We start from the raw sequence: 21,325 nt of genomic DNA, 5'->3' as shown, positions 1-21,325 counted from the left end.
CACGCGACCTCCCTACTGCAACATTTCATAATATTTCACTTTATACTTCAATATTCCATGTTTCACTGAAATTCCACTGCATAATATAATATTCAATATCTGTCTAGTGATAGACTCAACTCTACAAGTATTGGCACCCCATCTATCTATCTATCTTGAATATTATAACATGGAAATTCAATGAAACATGGAATATTGAAGTATAAAGTGAACTGATTTGCTAACAGCTAACACATTTCCTTTTTTGAGGAAATAATAATGACTTATTAATATTGGAGAAAGCTGCCTGTTTATAATATACATTATAATATTCATTATTTCATATTTCACATTATATGCTCTGCAGCTAAAAGTATGTGGTTCTTCCCCAAACTGCTGCCACAAAGTTGGAAGCACATAATTGTACAGAATGTCTCTGTATGCTGTAGCAGTAAGATTTCCCTTCACAGTAACTATGAAGAAACATGTTCCAGCATGACAGTGCTCCTGTGCACAAAGCGAGGTTTATAAAGACATGGGTTGTTAAGGTTGGAGTGGAAGAACTCGAGTGTCCTGCACAGAACCCTGACCTCAACCCCACTGAACACCTTCGGGACATTCTGAAATACTTAATGTGAAAACGCTTAACGTGGTTTAATGTATTAAAACAAAGACCAGAGAAAACCATTTTCTCTCACATTTCCTTTGTCATAAACATTATCTACTGCTAAGACAACGGCACCGTTATCCAAGTGGAAAGACAATATTTTTACGTTACATGTTTTCTCCCCCATAGAAAACCATTATAAAGAAAATGCTTAACGGAGGACCAAATTCAGTATACACCTTTGCACGCTGCATTCAGATAATGGGTTCATCTGCTTGCATGTACATAGTACAGTATAGTACATGTTTTATTAATAAGGTGTATACTGAACTTGGTCCTCCAATATCACTGTCTTATTGCATTTTCTTTATAATGGTTTTCTATGGGGAGAAAACTCTTAACATATAAATATTTGTCTTTCCACTTGGATTATGGTGCTGTTGTCTTAGCAGTAGTGTTTATGACAAAAGAAATGTGAGAGAAAATGGTTTTCCCTGCTCATTGTTTTAATACATTAAACCACATTCAGCGTTTTAGAACGTCCCAACACTTTTGGGATGAACTGGAACGCTGACTGCTCACCAGGCCTTCTCGCCTGTCATCAGTACCCAACCTCACTAATGCTCTTGTGGCTGAAGGAGCACAAACCCTCACAGCCACACTCCAAACTCTAGTGGAAAGCCTTTCCAGAAGAGTGGAGGTCATTATAACAGCAAAGGTGGGGATTGAATCTGGAATAGAATGATCAAAAACCACATATGGGTGCAACTGATCAGGTGTCCACATACTTTCGGCCATATAGTGTACTTCACAATTCAATACATTAATATTTTGCATTATACTTCAATATTTCGTATTTCAATATTAACCTTGCTTTCACTCTTTTATGCTTATGCATCAGATATAATAGGTAATTCATGCATATGTTGTTTAATTTTTTATTTGATTTCAAACCAAATAACACCACCAAGTATCTTTTATTGTGATTTACACAATACATGTGAAATACACAATATATCCGAGTGCAAAATTTGCATCTTCCATTGTTTTTAAATGAAAAATAATTGTACCTCCATTCTACAATTCACCTACAGTCGTAACAATAATAATAGTTATTGTTGTTGTTATTACTGTTATTTTGGCTATTATTATTCCTGGAAGCTAAAAAATTTAATTTGTATGTCTTGCAACAAGAAGAAAATGAACACAAAATTAGTTTAAGAGAAAACGTAATACACCTCTTGGTTTTTTAGGTTGCTATGACAACAGAGGATTTTATGATATCAGGCAGACTTGAAACACATATCAAGAAAAACTGCTGCTTGTAATATAATGAAACAAGAAACCTGACACACTACAGTTACTGTCTTGTTGGTATAAAATGTTTGTCTTAATTTTGTCCTAAAGGTTTTGTTTTCATTACAAAATTGGACTGTGGACTGTGAAATAAGCCCTTTCACCCAAACTGGGAGTTCTCTTAGAGGGCTACTACTGTTACGCAATTCATGTCTAGCTAATGTTGATTTAAATAACTGTTGCATTTTGTGTACTCTAACCAAATCTACTGATTATTAGGAATTATAGAAAAACTGTCACACCATAAAGTAATGTAAATACATGGACATTTATTCTGCACAAGATATTCTGCGAATGCAACTCTGCCCTATAAGATGCGTTCTCACCCCCCTTTCAACGAAAGACACGTTTAAATTGACATTACAGAAAAGCCTCTTTTGAGACTGCATGAAATGATAAGAATCAAATGTCAAATTCTTAAAATGTTGTTTACAAAATCCGGTTTCTGCAATACATATACAGTATTCTTCTCACTACAGAAATCCTACAGGCTTTAATAATTATAGATGCTGATATACAACAATAACAAATGTGAAACCACAAAGTTGTATGAATTTTTGCCTGTGCTGATGCAGCACAATGACATCTCAGCAGAATTGAAATCTGAAGTACAGTCCAGGTTTGTGTGTTCATTCACTCTCTCCTTCTGCGCTGTCCTCGTGAGAGGGACCTGCTCTTTTATGCTTTGAATTTCTTCCAGCACTCATTTCCTTATCAAAGTCTTCCTCGCTAATTTTGCCCTTCTTCAGCTTCTTCAGTAGACGTGTGTCGCTCAAAAGCTCGTCAATGTCCTCATCCTCCATGTCTGATCCCTGAGACAAAAACAGGCATTAAAACAAACTATAACTGAAGATCTGTAACTGTAACTGTTTCTGAATCAACAGCCATTTGCAAAGTGCCGCTATATACTTTATGCTTGACTAGAATAAGATCAGACAGAAATGATGTACACGCTTGAGCCCTAAACCTTCAGTTGCTGCCAAATGACTAAATAATGAATAAACCGCATGGGATGTGCTGATATAAGAAAATAATAAGTGACAGAGTGGTGTGATGTGTTACCACACCAGAGTTGATTATTCTCCTATATCACCACCTCTTATTGTGTATTATTCTTCTTATGCCACTGCAATTTGTCAGTGATTCAATTTTTCACTTGCATCATTGCAGCTTTAAACAGTTGTTTGTTCACCTGCCTCTTTTTTCCCTCTCTCTCTCTCTCAAAGTACAGAAGTCAAAATGCAGCTTATCCTGTTACCAAGAAACCAGAAAGTGCAAACTAATCCGTCCTGAACGCTTTCTTGTGGTGGAAACCTGACCGTTTCAAAACACTGATACTGGAGACTCGTCTTTGCAGGAAGCTTCACCATATCAGTGATTATACATTTCCCTTTGTTAAATAACAACACAATTGTAATCACTTTATTACTAGTTATACTATTATGTAGAGCAAATATCATACAAGTCCCTGTGCATTAGCTGTTACTATAAAAATAATAATGTATTAAAACGAGCACATTAATATATACCTGTGATTTGCCATGCAGCTGGCACTACTGTCAGAGCTGCTATTATAGGTAATTAATCAACAACTTCTGACCAATCAGTATTGAGAATTCAACAGCACTGTGGTTTGTATGTGTGTGTATAGATAGATAGATAGATAAATATAGATATATAGATATATATCTATACACATAAATCTATAAGTCTAACAAAAACCAACCTCATTCATCTTCCTTTTGGCAGCCATCTTCCGCTTCTTATCCTTCTTGGATTTCTGCTTGGACCAGGCTTTGTTCCTAATGAAGTTCTTTTTTAGGGATGGTGCCTGCTTTTCCTTTTCCTTTTGCTCCTGTAATGATTTCTGCCTCTGTTTCTCTCGGTTCTTGTCCTTGAAGCGGATGGAGTCCGTGTCTGTGATCTCTTCAAAGTCGGGGAACGTCTTGCCTCTCAACTCAGGCATCTTGGGCATACGAAGAAGAGCAAAGCCTCGAGCTAAAGCGGCAAAGTCCAGATCTGATGGATACAACGAGGAAACAGGGGTATTACGCACACGCCTCTAAATATACTCACAAAATACAAATATATACAGGCAGGTGATAAATTAAAAAGGAAAAAAACTCTATTAACATTCTGTATTGCTCTGTAGCACATTTGACCAGCTGAAGTCAAATTTGGATCAAGATAGCAAGAAGAAAAGCTCATTATTGAGAACACGCCTCATGAACTCCAAACTTCCATATTAAACAGGCTAATACATATTTTAGGCTGACTTAGGAAAGTATATTCTACTGATATACAGTCAGGTCCATAAATATTGGGACAGTGACACAGTTTTGGTAATTTTGCCTCTGTACACCACCACAGTGGATTTGAAATGAAGCAGTCAAGATGTGACTGAAGCGTAGACTTTCAGCTTTAATTCAAGGGGTTTAACAAAAATATTGCATTAACCGTTTAGGAATTACAGCCATTTTTTACAGAGTTCCTCCATTTTCACAGGCTCAAAAGTAATGGGACAAACTAATATAATCATAAATATTAGGATTATTTTTATTACTTGGAGGTAAATCCTTTGTAGTCAATGACTACCTGAAGTCTGGACCCCATGAACATCACCAAATGCTGAGTTTCCTCCCTTGAGATGATTTGCCAGGTCTTTACTGCAGCCATCTTCAGTTGCTGCTTGTTTGTGGGTCATTCTGCCTTCAGATTTGTCTTCAGTAAGTGAAAAGCAGCTCAGTTGGGTTGAGGTCAGGTGACTGACTCAGCCATTTAAGAACATTTAATTTCCAAGCTCTTGGGCTGCTTTCACAGTATGTTTTGGGTTGTTATCCATCTGTACTGTGAAGCGCTGTCCTATCAGTTTTGCAGCATTTGACTGAATCTGAGCAGAAAGTATAGCTCTGTACACTTCAGAATTCATCCTGCTACTTCTATCAACAGTCACATTATCAATAAACCCCAGTGACCCAGTTCCATTGGCAGCCAAACATGCCCATGCCATAACACTGCCTCCACATGTTTGACGGATGATGTGGTATGCTTTGGATCATGAGCCCTTCCTTTCCTTCTCCATACTTTTCTCTTCCCATCATTCTGGTGCAAGTTAATCTTGCATCAGAACTGGTCAGGCTTTTTTTAGAGGTTTTTTAGCAAAGTCTAATCTGACCTTTGTGTTCTTGAGTGTTACCAGAGATTTGCATCTTGAGGTAAACCGTCTGTATTTACATTCATGAAGGTGGCTCTTGATTGTAGACTTTGACAATGATAGGCCTACCTCCTCCAGAGTGTTCCTGACTTGGCTAGATGTTGTGAAGGGGTTGTTCTTCAATAAGAAAAGAATTCTGCAATCATCCACTTTAGTTGTTTTCTGTGGTCTCCCAGGGCTTTTGGTGTTGCTGAGCTCGACAGTGCATTCCTTCTTTTTAAGAATGTACCAAATTGTTGATTTGGCCCTCCTAAAGTTTCTGCTATCTCTCTGATAGGTCTGTTTTGGTTTTTCAGCCTAATGATGGCCTCCTTCACTTGCATCAACACCTCTTTGGACGGCATATTGAGAGTTCCCATGAACAGATACCAAATGCAAATTCAACACTTGGAATCAGCTCCAGACCTTTTATCTCCTTAATTTATCATGATATAAGGAGGAAACAGGCCACAGCTGGCCATGAAACTGCTTATCAGTCAATTGTCCCATTACTTTTGAGCCTGTGAAAATGGAGGAACTCTGTAAAAAATGGCTGTAATTCCTAAACGGTTAATGCAATATTTTTGTTAAACCCCTTGAATTAAAGCTGAAAGTCTACGCTTCAGTCACATCCTGACTGCTTCATTTCAAATCCACTGTGGTGGTGTACAGAGGCAAAATTACCAAAACTGTGTCACTGTCCCAGTATTTATGGACCTGACTGTATGTTATTTTTTTATGTTAAATGTAAGGAATAAAATACTTTAGGACCTGACTTTAAAGGAAAACAGCCAACTTTGGAGTGGTAACAGTGTCTTTGCTTCACACCACCCTGTTTTTAAAACACACCCTGTAGTGTTTTAAATAAAATATGTATATGCTGATTAAATATGGATAAGTTTGCACTTGCTGTGTCTTCCAAAATAAAACGTGAATCTTTCAACCTTTCCATTATATACTAATATGCAAAAAATATACTGTCTATCTATCTATCTATCTATCTATCCACACACACACACACACACACACACACACACACACACACACACACACACATATATGTATATGTATATATTATACACACACACACACACACACACACACAGAGTTATGCAAATAATTTAGAAGACAGAGCAACTTTAAAAAAACATACTCGCTGCATCATCAAATCTTGTTCCATCAGCCTTCATGACATCTTTTGTTAAAACAATGTGCACGTCCTATAAGACGTTAATTAGCACTGACCTTTGAGCCGGAATATCAGGCTGCACTCGTGCTTTGCGTAAGCCTGGACAAACGAGACGAACGCCTTCATTCCTCTCTCAAACACGGCCCTGTCCCCTAGAGCCAGAGCCTTCAGTTTGGGCAACACGTCCACTACGTCCTTCACACGAGGATATGGCTGGAGAGGACACTGTAGGACACAAGCTATTTATTCATTCAACTCACCTTTTCGACTCTGAACTCGTTATTATTCAATTACTGACTCATAAAGTTACTATAGTATAAATTCTTCAAATTGTTCCATGCCAGATGAAGCTGGAAATGAAGACTTAATTCATTTCTGATGTTTGGGTCTCATTAAACTAGGAAGAATAGTGAAAGCTTCATTTGGAGGGTGTGTACAAATGAAATGCTTGCATATCATCGACACCTACACATCACATAATGCAGCAGATCACAGCAAGTTATTTTAAAGACTGTATTGCAGGACGTTTTCCTGAATCCTGCTTTAAAATATATGGATATTATCAGCCAATTTGGTTGTTACTATTAGAGGCTTAGCCTCAATCAGTATATCTCAGTGGTTTTGGGGGATATAATGGGTTTTGGGGGATCCAGGTGAGCAGAGCAGGGGATCTACATGACTATCAGGTTATATGAAAGCATGAAAACATCAGATTCTCTGACAAACCAAGCACGCACTTTGATCAGATAAGATGAAGTTCTACCAATACCTACTTTTTGATTGATAGACAGGAAACTGATGTAGGATTGCTCCATTGGCAGGAGAAAGACCAGAGCGTTGCCTCGGTTTCCGATACGAGCAGTTCGGCCACATCGATGCACAAAAGAACTGCAGGAGGGAAACACAGTCATCTAGGGGAATTTTTTTTTTGAAATATGGAAAGTTTTAAAATTTTCACGGTATGTTAACCTAGTTTAAAATGAACACAGACTAAAAACAGATAAGCTGGTGAAAGTTTAAGGAAGGATTTATTATGAAATCTTTGCACATCCTTATATATACACTATATAACATAAACAAAATGGAAATAAAAAGATCATATTTGAGAATGACTTTTCCATATAATCTCTTACATTGGGCCTCATTTATCAATTTTTGAGTAACGTTGTGTGTAAATAGTTGCATAAGCCAAACCAGACTAAAAATTTCCACAGGATTAACAAAAGTTTCTGAAAGTTCTGATTTACTTCATATTCACATGCCTATGTTGATAAAACTACAATCACCGCTAAAGTACCATATGCTGATATGCATTTAGTGACGCTCACAAGACTCCATAAAAGGCTAAGCTCACACAAAAAGGCAAAAATATACTTTCTCAGAGGTAGAAGTGAAAGTTATTTTGACTCACTTCTATGCCGATAAAAAATAAATAATATGTAAGAGTGCAGCAGCACCTGAAAGGCCAAAATCTGGAGCCAAATTACAGATAAGGTGTATTCGATATATGAGGGCTGCACAATATTGAAGAAAAATGTGAAATGCAATAACTAATGCAATAAATAATGCAATATGGGATACGATAATGCTATAAGTGCGTAAAATCAATTTAAATTTTATTTATATATGTTTACATATTTAAAAACTGACAATGACATAACCAACATAAATGTTTCATGTTCTTTTGAGGAAAGAAAGCATTCTCTAAAATCTGCGTCACCCTAAAACTTTGACTTTATTATTACTTTAATATTAAAATCAAGCCCTTGCGAAAAGCAGATCGGTCACTTAGTGCTGCACACTTTACAGTTCTGCTAGAAAGTCTGAGAAGCCTTTACAATGTTCTGTATTTCTGCATGGCACACTTCCATAAACCTGTGTGGTGAAGACCAGATTTTGATAGTGAAGACCCAAGTATAAGTTCTAGAAACATGGGTGGGCCTGCTAAACACACACCTGATTGCCATCCCCTTGGCTGAAACACATGACTTCAATTACACCTTCAAATTAACTCATACTCCTAGAAGTTCACACACTCTTTCCAACAAAGATATTTAATGTTGGATAATTTTGCTCAATAAATAAATGTAAAAACTATAATGTTTTTGTGTCATTTGTTTAATTGGGTTCTTTTTATGTAAGACTTAGATGATGATCACATTTTAGGGCAACTTTATGCAGAAATACAGAAAATAGTAAAGGGTTCATAAACATTCTAGCAGCACTGTAAGTTTTGAAATTTGTGTGTAATTAAAAATACACAAACTATTTAAACTTGACCGCATAATGCTTATATACAAATGCAGGAACTCATAGATTTATATGAATTGAAGCCAATCAGTCGAGGTTTAGATTTAGTTATGTTGTTCTTATGTGGAAATTTACACACTCAGGAGCATGGGTAGGTTACGAACGTTTTCCCAAAATTACAGGATTTTCATCAATGTCTTACATAAACACTTTACGAAGTAATTCATTTGTATCCAACTTGAAAAATGTGGCACACTGTCAGTATTTGTCTCGATGTCATTATAAGCTGAAAGAGAGAGTAGATGTGAGGTAAAGCACTGAGTGGATCCAAAACAACAACAACAACAAAACTAACTAGCGCAGAAACGTGCCGAGCTGCTTAGCCGTGTTCTTCTGTGCATTTACTGAGTTACAGCTGAAGAGATGAGAACCACTATCTGATCATGCACAGTGACTAACAGTGAAACTGTGAAAACCCTACAGTCATCTATTTACAAAACCACGAATTACGAAAGCCACTTTATTTATCAAAAATGAGGTATTTGGTCACTGGGTTTGTTGAACATCATTCTCGAGACATACAAGTACAGTCTGTTACATCTACTAGCTGTGTTCTTACCTCGCGCTGCTGGGAGGATCGTACTGTAGCACCCAGTTCACATCCGGGATGTCGATGCCTCTTGCCATCACATCAGTGCACACGAGTATCCCACTGCAAGTTAGAAACATCTCAGTGAAGCTGGAAAAGAATCATTCACCCCATGTATTCCAATAATAAGTCAAAGCATTCTGACTCGTTATAAATTGTGAAAATATCAGAGGATTGCACTGATATAGATACTGGCACTGCTCATTTACTCGTACTTGCATTCATAAAGAATGCTCAGATACAAACAATCAATACCAGGTGATACCATGTGACATGCACAATGTGTAGATAATACAGAAAACGACAACCCATGTAGCCTTAGTACGCAAACACGGACCTCTGGGATTTTCATGGCCGCTATTTAAACCACGAAAACATAAACACAGCTAAATAACGTTCCATGATGCCCCTGATTGATTAATAAGAAGTACGGCAAAATATCTTTTCCCTTGTCTCGCTAACACTATACATTCAAAACGGTTTACATTGAAAACTTTCAAAAACATTTGAAAGCCTTGATCAGTTAAAATAAAGAGCACTACTTGTTGCCAACAAACAACATGGACGTACACACTAGACTCCTTTTTTCATCCATTACTGTACAGATTTGAAAAGGTTTTTCCCTGTTTTTAGTACAGTATACATTGTGAGCAAGGAAAGATGCACATCCTCAAAGAAGGAGAAGTGATCAATGGATAAACAATACCTTAACAGATGGAAAAAGGGAACTGAGTGCGTTACAGTAAAACGAGGTCCGGTACCTCTTTAATTCCCGAAACTCAGAGAAGATCTTGTTCCGCTTGTCCTTCATCTTGCCATGGATACAAAGAATGGTGACGTTTTTGATAAAGACCTCCAGCGCTCTGCCGAAATACTCCACGCAAGCGCATGTGCTGTGAAATAAATTAATTAATAAAGAATAAAGACATTGATGGAGCTTTACAGTAATTGGAAAGTGGATAAAATGTGAAAGAAAGGACTCGGGCGGTTCGCTTCTTTCACTTCTGCATAAAAGCTTTCAGCAAACACCTGAAGAAGACGAGCTGCTTCTCATGTTTGTGTTGTCTCAGGAAAGCCACCAGCGTGTTAAACTTGTCTTCTGTTCTACAGATCTGCCAAAAAGATGAGAAATAAAGAAATAAAGCATTAACACCAAGTTACAGTGGTTATAAAAAGTCTACACACTCCTGTTAACACTGCAGGTTTTTGTGATGTAAAAAAAATGAAACCAAGATAAATCATGTCAGAAATTTTTCTACTCTCAATTTTACAATTACAATGTATAGAAGTTGTGAAAAACAATCAGAAACATTTTAGGGAAAAATAGAAAAACAAACTTACAATAACCTAGATGGAAAAGTGTACAGGCACTATTTGATTTCATCAAATGTGTTGGTTTTACTATTAAAGTTAAAGTGTGCAAACTTTTGCACACAATTATAAGCTTTACTTCATTTGATTTCCTTGAGATATGTATGTATATATATATATATATATATATATATATATATATATATATATATATATATATATACACACACATACACACACATATATACACATACACGTATACACACATATTAGACATTCTTCTTGTCATTCTGCTTACTGTGTAGTAGTTACTAAGCCTCGCTGGTGTCTTCTGCACGCTAGTAGCTGCCACTCCTTTCTCCTTCACCGTGATACGGACCGGGTTTCGGAGGCCAGCCCTCACCAGCTTCTCCAGCTCCTGAGTCTGCGTTGCTGAGAAAAGGCCTGTGCGCCTCTGCTTGGGCAAATAGCCCAAAATCGTGTTCAGGCTGAAACAGGGTAAGATGTTTTGTTAACCGTGATGGACTAAACTGGACTAGACTGCCTTTCTAACTACTAGCGCTTTCAGTTTGGTTTTAAACAGCACCTTGCTTCAAAGCCCATGTCCAACAGTCTGTCAGCTTCATCTAGAACAAGCACGTCCAAAGCCTTCACACAGCTGGCCAAGTCAAGGCCATCAGCTTTCCTCCTGAACATGTCCTCCAGCCGCCCAGGGGTTCCAATCACGATGTTCGCCCTATGGTTTAAATATCTCACGTTACACTAGACCAAATCTGAGTTACAACCAAAACGCCAAAACCAGTCACCACTCACCCATTGGTCTTGAACTTTTCGACATCTTCAATGGGGTTGCTTCCACCAATTAAAAGAATCTGCCTGAAATAGTTAGCAAGAGACTCAAGATTAAGTATCATTTCTTTGGTTTCTGCCAGAAATGATAATGTACTTCTTTATACCTATGAAACAGACCTGAACTGAGGAAATTCCTCAAGAAACTGGCCCACGACTTCACTGATCTGGATCGCCAGCTCTCGGGTCGGTGTGATGATCAAAGCGCCAACCTGCAAAAGTGGCACAAGTAATGACTATAAACAGAGGAGTGAGTGGGAAACAAGCATTCAAGCATTCATTCAACCACTTTATCCAGCATAGACAATCCACATCCGGCATCCTGGTCATAGATTAAGGGCTTGTACACGCGTCATACCTGCGTCCATCGCCCATCCAAGCCCGTTGGGTTTTGTCATTCTGCCAGTTTTTACATTATTCATCTATCCACCATCCACCAAGTCTGTCTTTGGGTTTTAAGCATGACTTTACCAATAAAAAACAACAAGTGCATTGTTTTAACCACAGATTCCCAACTCTAGTCCTGGAGAACCGCCTGTCCTTACAGTTTAGTGTTCCCCTACTCTAACACACCCACTTCCACTCTGTTAAATAGCTGATTAGGTGTATCAGGAGTGATGTGAGCTGGGAAAGTATAAAATGTGCAGGACAGAGCAGACCTCAGGTTTTAACAATGCTTCCTGGTCCAGCTTCTTCCTTTCTGTCTTCACAATGATATTTGTGCGGTTTGAAAAATCTCATTAGTATAAAATAAGATATTTAAATACATGTGTAACATAATATAATGAATCAGTATGGCTGATATTTATATACAGCAGTGTTATACACTACATTATGTTATACATGTGTTTAAAAATTCAAATTTTATGTCACATGCATAACCATACACAGTACGACTTGCAGTGAAATGCTTTATACAACTGTTCTGACATAAAAAGAAAATATAGAAAAATATTAAATATAAAGAAAAATATATACATAAAAATATATATATAAAGAAAAACATAAAGAAAGATATTAAATATAAGAAAAATATATACATATAAAATATTAAGGGATTTTTTAAAAAGTGTATAAGAATATATTTCTGGATGGTGGCAGCAGCAGTCCAACAGTACCGATATAAAGTGCAGGTATGTGCAGTTTTGTGCAATGTGTGCCATTTGTGTGATGTGTAATGTGCAATAATGTGCAATAAATGCAAAACTAAATACTAAATTGCGATACTAAAATAAATTAGTAACGTTATGTATGTTGGATGGAGGTTGGGTGTATTATTTAAATATGTGTATAACATAATATAATGAATCAATATGGCTGATATTTATATACAGCAGTGATTGATCTCACTTACTTGCATTTTCTTCAGCTTCTCCTCGCGTTTCAGGAGGATTTCTAGCAGAGGAATGACAAAAGCAAGAGTCTTCCCACTGCCTGTAACCTGCAGGTTTATCAGATTTTTAGGTAAGTCCAAAATAACTATTGTTTGTCCATTTACACTTATGGCATTTGGTACACACCCTTATCCTGAGTGACTTACATTTATCTCATTTATACAGCTGAGCAGTTGAAGGTTAGGAGCCTTGCTCAGGGGCCCAGCAGTGGCAGCTTAGCAGTGCTGGGATTTGAACTCATGACAGCTTATCCACTGAGCTACCACTACCCCAGTTATTTTTAGACAAATACTAACAAAAAGCACTTACCGCTTCAGCTGCAACATCTTTATTGCTCATGAAGAGAGGGATGCATGCTGACTAAAATGAAACATTTCAACACTATGTTAGAACATCTGAGTAAGAGGCTAGCTAGTTAGAAATAACTGAAAAATACGTTCAAAATACCTGAACTGGAGTCATGTAAATAAAGCCCAGCTTCTTCAGAGTCAGCAGTATGCTGTCGTGAAGTTTCACTGGTAAACTATCCCATTTTCCATCGCTTATACTCTCCATTTTTCTGCTTTTCAGTTTCTCTGTTTCACTAAACACATTTCCATGCTTTCGATGCAACAGAGTGCGCGATCCGGGTGGGAACAAAAGCACAAGTACTGCGTTCCACTTTTGATCACAGTACAGTAAATTGAAATGTTTTATTATTATTTTGTAAAGGCGAGACACTACAGGTGAATGGAGTATTTATAAAAAATAATAGATATCACAATTAATCTTTATCAATAGATTGATGATATTCTTACAAGTGTTCTTTTTTTGCACTAGAAAAATTACATTTATGTATGCAAATGAGTCATTATTAAATAGGAGTAAATTTTCATAAAAATGTTTTTTAAAGGAGTAGAATTAAAAACTTTATTTCACTGTGAAGACACTCTCAGGAGAAAGACATTTAGAGAATATATTCTTAAAATATACTGTAATTTACATCTATTTTCTGTACCACTTATCCTACATAGGATCATGGGGAGCCTAGAGTCTATCCCAGGGGACACCCTGGATATAGTGCCAATCCATCACAGGGTACACACACACACACACACACACACACACACTACAGACAGTTTAGAGATTCCAATCAGCCTACAAACACATGTCTTTGGACTGGGGGAGGAATCCAGAGTACCTGGAGTTAACCCCTGAAGCACAGGGAGAACATGCAAACTCCACACATACAGGGCAGAGGTAGGATTCAAACCCCCACCCTAGAGGTGTGAGGTAACAGTGCTAACCACTAAGCCATCATGCCCCTATACCTTAAGCTATTTATTGATTAATCAAGAAAATCCCATGTACTATTATAAAATTTTTGTCAGCATAAAAATCAAATGTAAGTCCAACAATAATCCAACATTTTGGGAAATTCCCCTGCAACATCAGTCTAATTAGAGATATGATATGAATGTGTACATTTTCATGAATGCAGGTCATGAAAATGAGATCTTTGCTTCTAAACATAAAAAAAAGTGGTTTCATACTAGTTAGTGTGCTTTATAAGGCATATTATCCTAATATGTAGACAAAAAATCAGAATTTTTTTCACTTGTATTAGTTTCTTGCCTTATTGGAAAATCCCACCCTGAAAAACTTTAAATATGTTTATATTAAAATATTTGTGATGTGTTTATTGATTGTGGTGCTAATTTGTTGGTTGGTGTGGTGTTTTTGTTATTCTTGTAAGAATTAATAATTACTGATTGTGTACCACACTAAAGTCACAGGGGGACATTGCCAGCCAGGTTCCAACGGTGTCCAATAGGAGTCAGTTTCCACTGATTTCAAACATAAGTGACAATCAGGTTTCACTGTGAGCTCCTAAACACGATGGAGCGGGAGATTCTTTTCTCACTCTTCATTTTTCATTCAGTGTCCCATTAATGAGAAATCCAATGTAGATGTAGTGGAGACAGCAAACACTGGACTCAAAGTTCCAGAATGCAATGCACAGTTGTGCTGAGTGACAGCAGAGACTCTGTTCAGCTAGTTCTGATCTGTGGGTTGACAGGCGTGATGATGTTGATGGAAGTATTAGCCAGAAAGTTGATGCTTTGGAAGTTGTGCTGTTTGAACAGTGTACAGATGAGGAGGTGAGACAGTTAGACAGACTAAAGGACTAAAGCCCTGCTGCATCACTCTCTTTAGGTAGAGACGAAGCAAAGAATAATTCTCACTGGCGCCACTATCAGCAAATAGTCGAAGAGCATTCTGGGTAATAAAAGTGACAAGAGATCAATATGTCAATGAAAGAAGTTTAAAAATTAACTCAAATTTCATTACAGAATGTTAATTATAAGGATTAATGTGTAAGCTGTTGAGATGTTTTTTTTTTCCCTGTAATCCAAGCACAGCCATGGTGTGTTTACTTATTTCACGATCAAGCTGACCTTAGATAACTTCAGTTCTGAGACGTTTGTAGAATAGAGGTCACAATAACACACATGAAATAATGTTAATAACACACTCACACACACAATAGCACATTATTTTGGCGTATTAATTAACACCTTGGTATATGACGTTGGACGTATTGTCAGTGCATATAGGAACAGCAAGCCAAGAGTTAACACTTGGAGGAAATGAGATTTTCAAAGAACATCATGTTTTATTAAATCAAGTACATATTTGATTCACTTGAACATCCTACTTTACAATATTGTACAGTTTTATCATCAGTTCTGCAGTAGTCATGGCCAATTTTCTTTCTGTATAGCAAATGTTAAAGAATTAAATGTCCATACAGACATGTAACAGTAAAAAAGTACATAAATTACTCCCTTCCCCAGTTAACAGAAAAAAACCCTGCAAAATGGAAATTATACTTAAATGACTGAAAATACAATAAAGCCATTTTAATACGTAAACAGTCATATTCCATAGGTTGGCTAATACACGTTAATTATGTGCCATATAAGTTAAAGAAGCTGAAAAGCCTACGAAGGGTGTGCATCAAAAGTCAATTCCCAGACCACTTTCGTTTTCATTTCAAGTTAACAACCAAATCATTCTTTTTGAGGACAATTAAAACATTCTACAGTATCATGAAATATACACCATGCAATGCTTGTAGCGTTCTCTAAGCAACAGCCAATACACCCTCTTTATTTCACTGTTTGTCCATTAAGTAGATTAAACTAGACAAGAAGCAAAAAGAAACAAGTTCCACAAAATAAAACAGATTAGTAAGAACTGGGGTTAAAAAAAATTAAAAGTGAACACCAAAGATTTGCCTGAAAGACCATAGCTCCCCAAATGAACTAAATGAAATCTAAACAAACACAGAAGTAAAGACAATAATGGAAACTGAAGTACTCTTCTGAAAGGTGTTGAGGCAGGATAGCCAATCCTTGGAGTAGTGAATGACTGTCTTGATAGTAGAGAGGAAGCGTGGTTTTTTTTTTTTTTTTTTTTACACGACTCGTCGTACTTCGAAAAATCTCTTCAGGTAGTAAATCTGTCCAAGGGTCATGGCAACGAGCACCAGGGCTTCGAAGAATGACCACAGCACCACTCTGCTGTTGGTGTTGTCATTAACTAGAGGAGGAAAAACAAAAAGAGAAAATGGACAAGTCTGTGATGTTAATATTTACAATTAACAAACGTTCAACTACACAGTAGGATGCATTCTCAGTTTTTTTTTTCTGGACTTTCTCCCCAATTTGGTCACCTGCCAATTCCCGCCCACCATCATAAGACAGTTAGCAACCAGGCAGGATGAAGGCTCACATGTGCTTCCTCTGAGATGCGTGAAGCCTGTCAACTACATCTTTTCAAACTGCGTCACAGGGCAGCGTAACACACACACACGGAGGAAAGTGCTATCTGCCCTCTTCCGCATACATGAGCTCTTAGACGCCTATGATTGGCTAGTGATGCTGTGATTGACAGAAGAGAGTGAGAGAGAGCAAGAGCGAGCATGGGCAATTTGGTGTTCTTGGCTCCTGGTGACAGATGACTGTGGTCTCACCGGGATTTGAACTTGCAATATCCAGACGCTTTTCTGTTGCGCTAGTCAGGATTTGACCACTATTATTTAATAAAATAAAGCTTTCTAAACTGCTGGTTATTGTTTTGCTTAATCTGAAATTGCTGAAAATAAGGCCATACTTAACTGTCTTTAACCCAAACCAAGCCCCAAGCTTTAGAGGAATGAAATGCAAGTAGGCACAAAAAGTTAGGAGAATAAAGGACTGCAGAATAGATGATATAAACACCTCAGTGAAACTTTTATGAAGGTTGTAAACTACATTCTTCTAAAGGTATACAAGCTAGCATACTCTCTATGATTTCTTTTTGGCTGTCTGTATGAATATTCCGATCTCGGGCTTTGTCATGTAGCGTGTTCATCCACAGAGTTCATCCAGCTGCCATGTGCTTAACACAGCGAGTGAAGCCTTCACACAACAGCTGCGCTTGTTAGTTTTCTCCAAAAATCACGTCATTTAATTCACATGAAGTACGAAGTACACCAAGACCTTAAGAGTTAAGTAGATCTATTCTGCAGATAAGACTTATTAAGGCAAAGAAATCTCATGTGGTTTAGGTTTTTCAAATCTAATTTTATTTTTTAATCATTACTGGTAAATAGTTTATGTACGATATGCAGACTACAGAATAATTATATGTAATATGTAATGTAGCAGTGCATTCTTCACATCAAAAGCTTGAAAAAGAGAGAGAGAGAGAGAGAGCGAATGCGCGGTGACTTACTTGCTCTGTGTATTCTTTCCCGGACCTCCATGTACTCCTGTTCATGCTTGACGGCCGTCATGGCCACGGCCAATTCGTTGATCATCTCTTCTAGCTTGTTCTGGTGAGCTGAAGAGGGGGAAAAAGAGACAATATATAAAATACAGCACAGTAGCAAAAAAAATTACTAAAATGGAGGGTTTAACTGCTTCCTGCTTTTTAGATTTCTAAAACGTAGCCTAATACTCCAAATACGACAAGAGTCAGCACATGCAACAGAAGTGCCAAGCAAAGTGCTTTTGTTCATTCTGCTGTCAAAATGTAAGTTTATGTTTATGGTACACAACATGCATAAAATGTTGACCAGCCAACTCGGAAATGAATTTTAAAACGTATCAATATAATCATGAGACACTCGGTACTACTGTTACACCCTGTTACTCCTCAGCATCTTATTATAAGCACAATGCAACAGGCAACAAGGGCTTTCATTAAGAGATAAAACCAAACCAGGACACAGGTTAGAGTTAAAGCAGCATGTTTAACACATTAAGTTTTCCATGTTAAAGTGATCTTGTTTATGCTGCCTGTGCCTACCATCCCAGCTGTCACCACCGCCTGAGAAGAGGAGCAAGTCAACAGTCAGGGCCAAGGTAAAACACACATTTTATACAGTGGAAAGATATATGAAGGTCATATTCATAATGAACTATGACCGCATTCATATTACGTTACAACGCATTTATAAGGCAATCATGTCAGCAGCACATCACATATCACATTTCATAACAATGAAATTATGGCACCAATTCCAAAGAAAGACGCTTTGCATGATGTATTTCGAGACCGGTCCTGATTGTTTTCCCCTTTAGTTCTAGTAAATAAATTATACCAGAGAGCTTAATGAGAAATCATACTACAACATTATATAAAGCAAAAAATTTTTTGATATTATTATATAAATTCAGTCAGAATTTCTTTGATGTCTGGCGATTACAAGTATTATAAACACTACTTAGGGTGTTCTGTTAATTTATAAACACAAAGCCATAATCTTTACATGGCTACAAACTGTAATGCTTATAATACCGTGCATAATGCCATATGAAGGCTTTAACAGGTTATGAATGTATTCACAGGTCGTTATACATGTGGCCTTCACAGAAAGTGTTACTGCAATGTTTCAGAATTACAGTAAAACGATAGCAATGTAAACAATCTGACGTCTGCAGCCGTCACACCTGCGACATTTCACATGCCGGGAACTTACGGCGAGTCAGTGCGGTTACTAAGGCTGGTACACGATGTGATTTCAGCAGTATTTTAAGACTGTACGAGATGATCCAAATGAAAATCCTGGCTGAATTCTCTGATAGACAGTGGGATAATGTGTTTTTCACGTCAGATTGTACGATGGAAAAAATTCTTACGATCTGCACACAGCATCAATCAGCACAATCCAGTCAGGTGCAGAAAACGAGGTCACATAAACAAGACAATCTTCCTGAACTTGCGGTAATAAGGATAACTTTTCTGTCTATTAGCATGTCTGACTTACGTTTCACCATCACCTCTACGGTATTTGTAGCTGTCCCACATGACACGGCTTTTAGATGACCGTCATAGCATCACTCGCACTCAGACTTAAAGCCTGCTAAACAGTGGACGATTTTAGGCCTGATTTTTCCGTTGCAGACTAAAAACTGTACGCTGCAGAAGGATTTTTTGGTCGTGAGTTTTGAGATGGGTGATTTTCAACACAATCTGACGTACTCACTTTGGCACCACTGTGACCCAATACAACAAAATTCTGGCATTATCAGAAATTTTTGATTTAAAATTCAGAGCGCTGCTATGATGTTCATCTAAAATCCACCAACTGGCGAATAACACAGGATTGTCCTGCGAAACTCACAGGACGGCTACAAATGCTGTAGTGGCAATGGTGAAATGTAAACAAAACACGTCAATAAACAGAAAACAATATCCTTATTTGCTTATACAACCCCGTTTTGTGCACAAACCCAGGACCGTGCTGATTGATGACATAAGCAGAACGTAGTAATTTTGTTTAAGTGTAGGTCTATCGTTAGAGGATCTTTACTCTATAATCTTACATGAAGGACACAGGAATTCTCTGCATGTTATAGAACTGGAGTAAGATTTTATCATGTTGTACAGCCAATGAAAGACCGATGAAATCACATAGCACTGCCAAGACTCAACTCACGGCCGAAGAATTCTTTTCTGAAGTGCGATTTTTGCTCGCGAAATCAAGCCGAAGCTCGTACAGCGTAAACTCGGCTTAGGAACACGTCAGTGTCTGATCAGTATACCTCTGATACCTGAAAGGGAAAATGTGAGACTGGAGTGCAAGCATTAACACTGTGATTTGACCATATGGATGGAGTAAGCGGATAAAGTACAACATGCGTCATATATTATTACCCTCTGTCTCCATGTCTTGGCCTTTGGGAGCTTCACCGATGTCGATGGTGAACATGACAATTTTGGGAGTCATGGTGGACATCTTGTTGCTGAAGCAAAATTTATAAGTGCCGTCCATATGGGCGGCCACAGAGTACTTCCCACTGGATTCACGGTCTCCTTTATAAATCTGCTTTCCATCTGGTCCAGTTATCTACAAGAAACATGAATTAGTCACCATAGTTCTTCAGCTAACTGACCAGTGCATGAGAAGAAGCCTACTTTAATACCTAGCAGGTGAAATAGTTACTCAGGCTGGCTGCGTCCTAATTAGTAGTGTATTCCCTTTACAGGCGCGCTACATAGTGAAGTAAACAAAGTCTAATACACTTAAATCTAGCGCACTACAGCTACTACAGGAAGCCATTCGGGAAGCGTCTTTATAACCTGTTTAGCTTGCAGCATATGTTAGCTTCCGCTTCAACAGCAGGCAGGTAGCGACTTAGCAAGCACCTTAGCACTCAAACAAAAACAAAAACAAAAATCCCAGCATGCCCTGCGCCCTTAAATTTCACCTTCTCACCTCAACGTCGATGTCCAGAAAACCTCCTTCGGCTACTTCGAACATGAGGCTCATCTTAGTGCCCGAGTTCACGCGCTCGAAGAAGCACTCTTCCGCGTGAGCATCTATGCTAACGAAGTAGCCGCTCGCTGTAGCGCACAAAACCCCGAGCAGGACGACAAGCTCCGAAAACGTCAACATTCTCGCTTCAAACTGAAGTTACTAAACGCTAAGAAAGCCACCACCACCACCATTAAGAGTCCACAGACTCTCTTTCCATGAGCAGAGACGGAATGTGGAGAGAGTCGAGGCTATTTTTGAGTTGAACCGAAAGCTTTAGTGGTACTGCCACGTAAAGCTTATGACGGGTCGCGCTGAGGTCCAAACTAGACGAGACGAAACGCGAAAGCAAAAAAGAACAACAACAGCAGCAACAGCAATAAAAAAAAACCCAGTGGCTCAGAGTAATACATTGAAAATCAGGACGAGCCATGCATGTCAACTGTAGATGTATTATATGTACATATATGTAGATTTCTTCTACATTTGGTGCAAAACTGAACCCTGGTATGAACTGTGTGCTTGTAATGATACAGTAATTCACAGGTTTCTAACCCAGGAGAACCCCCAAGTCCTGCCTATCTGAGCCTTTTGCCTACTACTAACACACCTCATTCAATTAATCAGTTAATTAACAGCTCTTCCTGAGTTAAGTGGGTGTGTTAGAGCAGGAAAAACACTTAAAATGTGCAAGAAAGTGGGTACTCCTGCTGTACATATTCAGTACCAGACTGGAAAAAAGGGGGGGGAAAAAGGATC

General features: G+C 38.0%; 2 protein-coding genes across 3 annotated transcripts; both read right to left on the bottom strand.

The window, feature by feature from the left end:
- Window positions 1-1,544: 1,544 nt before the first annotated feature.
- On the bottom strand, window positions 1,545-13,415 carry ddx55 (DEAD (Asp-Glu-Ala-Asp) box polypeptide 55). The gene is made up of 14 exons (XM_053241041.1): window positions 13,225-13,415; window positions 13,087-13,137; window positions 12,738-12,824; window positions 11,504-11,595; window positions 11,348-11,410; window positions 11,121-11,270; window positions 10,833-11,022; window positions 10,253-10,335; window positions 9,985-10,116; window positions 9,194-9,286; window positions 7,098-7,212; window positions 6,381-6,549; window positions 3,669-3,961; window positions 1,545-2,754 (listed from the first exon to the last, which is right to left on the bottom strand). The coding sequence occupies exons 1-14, from the start codon at window positions 13,330-13,332 to the stop codon at window positions 2,572-2,574; spliced, it is 1,809 nt and encodes a 602-aa protein (XP_053097016.1). The 5' UTR covers window positions 13,333-13,415; the 3' UTR covers window positions 1,545-2,571.
- Window positions 13,416-15,408: 1,993 nt separating this feature from the next.
- tmed2 (transmembrane p24 trafficking protein 2) lies at window positions 15,409-20,885 on the bottom strand. 2 transcript variants are annotated; one of them, XM_034312805.2, is made up of 5 exons: window positions 20,528-20,885; window positions 19,966-20,158; window positions 18,115-18,135; window positions 17,539-17,646; window positions 15,409-16,362 (listed from the first exon to the last, which is right to left on the bottom strand). In XM_034312805.2, exons 1-5 carry the CDS (start codon window positions 20,705-20,707, stop codon window positions 16,238-16,240), a joined length of 627 nt encoding a protein of 208 aa, XP_034168696.2. In that variant the 5' UTR covers window positions 20,708-20,885; the 3' UTR covers window positions 15,409-16,237. The 2 variants fall into 2 exon arrangements, with proteins under 2 accessions (XP_034168696.2, XP_034168697.2); XM_034312806.2 differs by lacking the exon at window positions 18,115-18,135 and having other exon boundaries at window positions 20,528-20,881.
- Window positions 20,886-21,325: the final 440 nt, after the last annotated feature.

The sequence above is a fragment of the Pangasianodon hypophthalmus genome, chromosome 17, assembly GCF_027358585.1.
Source record: "Pangasianodon hypophthalmus isolate fPanHyp1 chromosome 17, fPanHyp1.pri, whole genome shotgun sequence".
Taxonomy (NCBI): domain Eukaryota; kingdom Metazoa; phylum Chordata; class Actinopteri; order Siluriformes; family Pangasiidae; genus Pangasianodon; species Pangasianodon hypophthalmus.
This window is presented reverse-complemented; position numbering and strand designations above follow the sequence as displayed.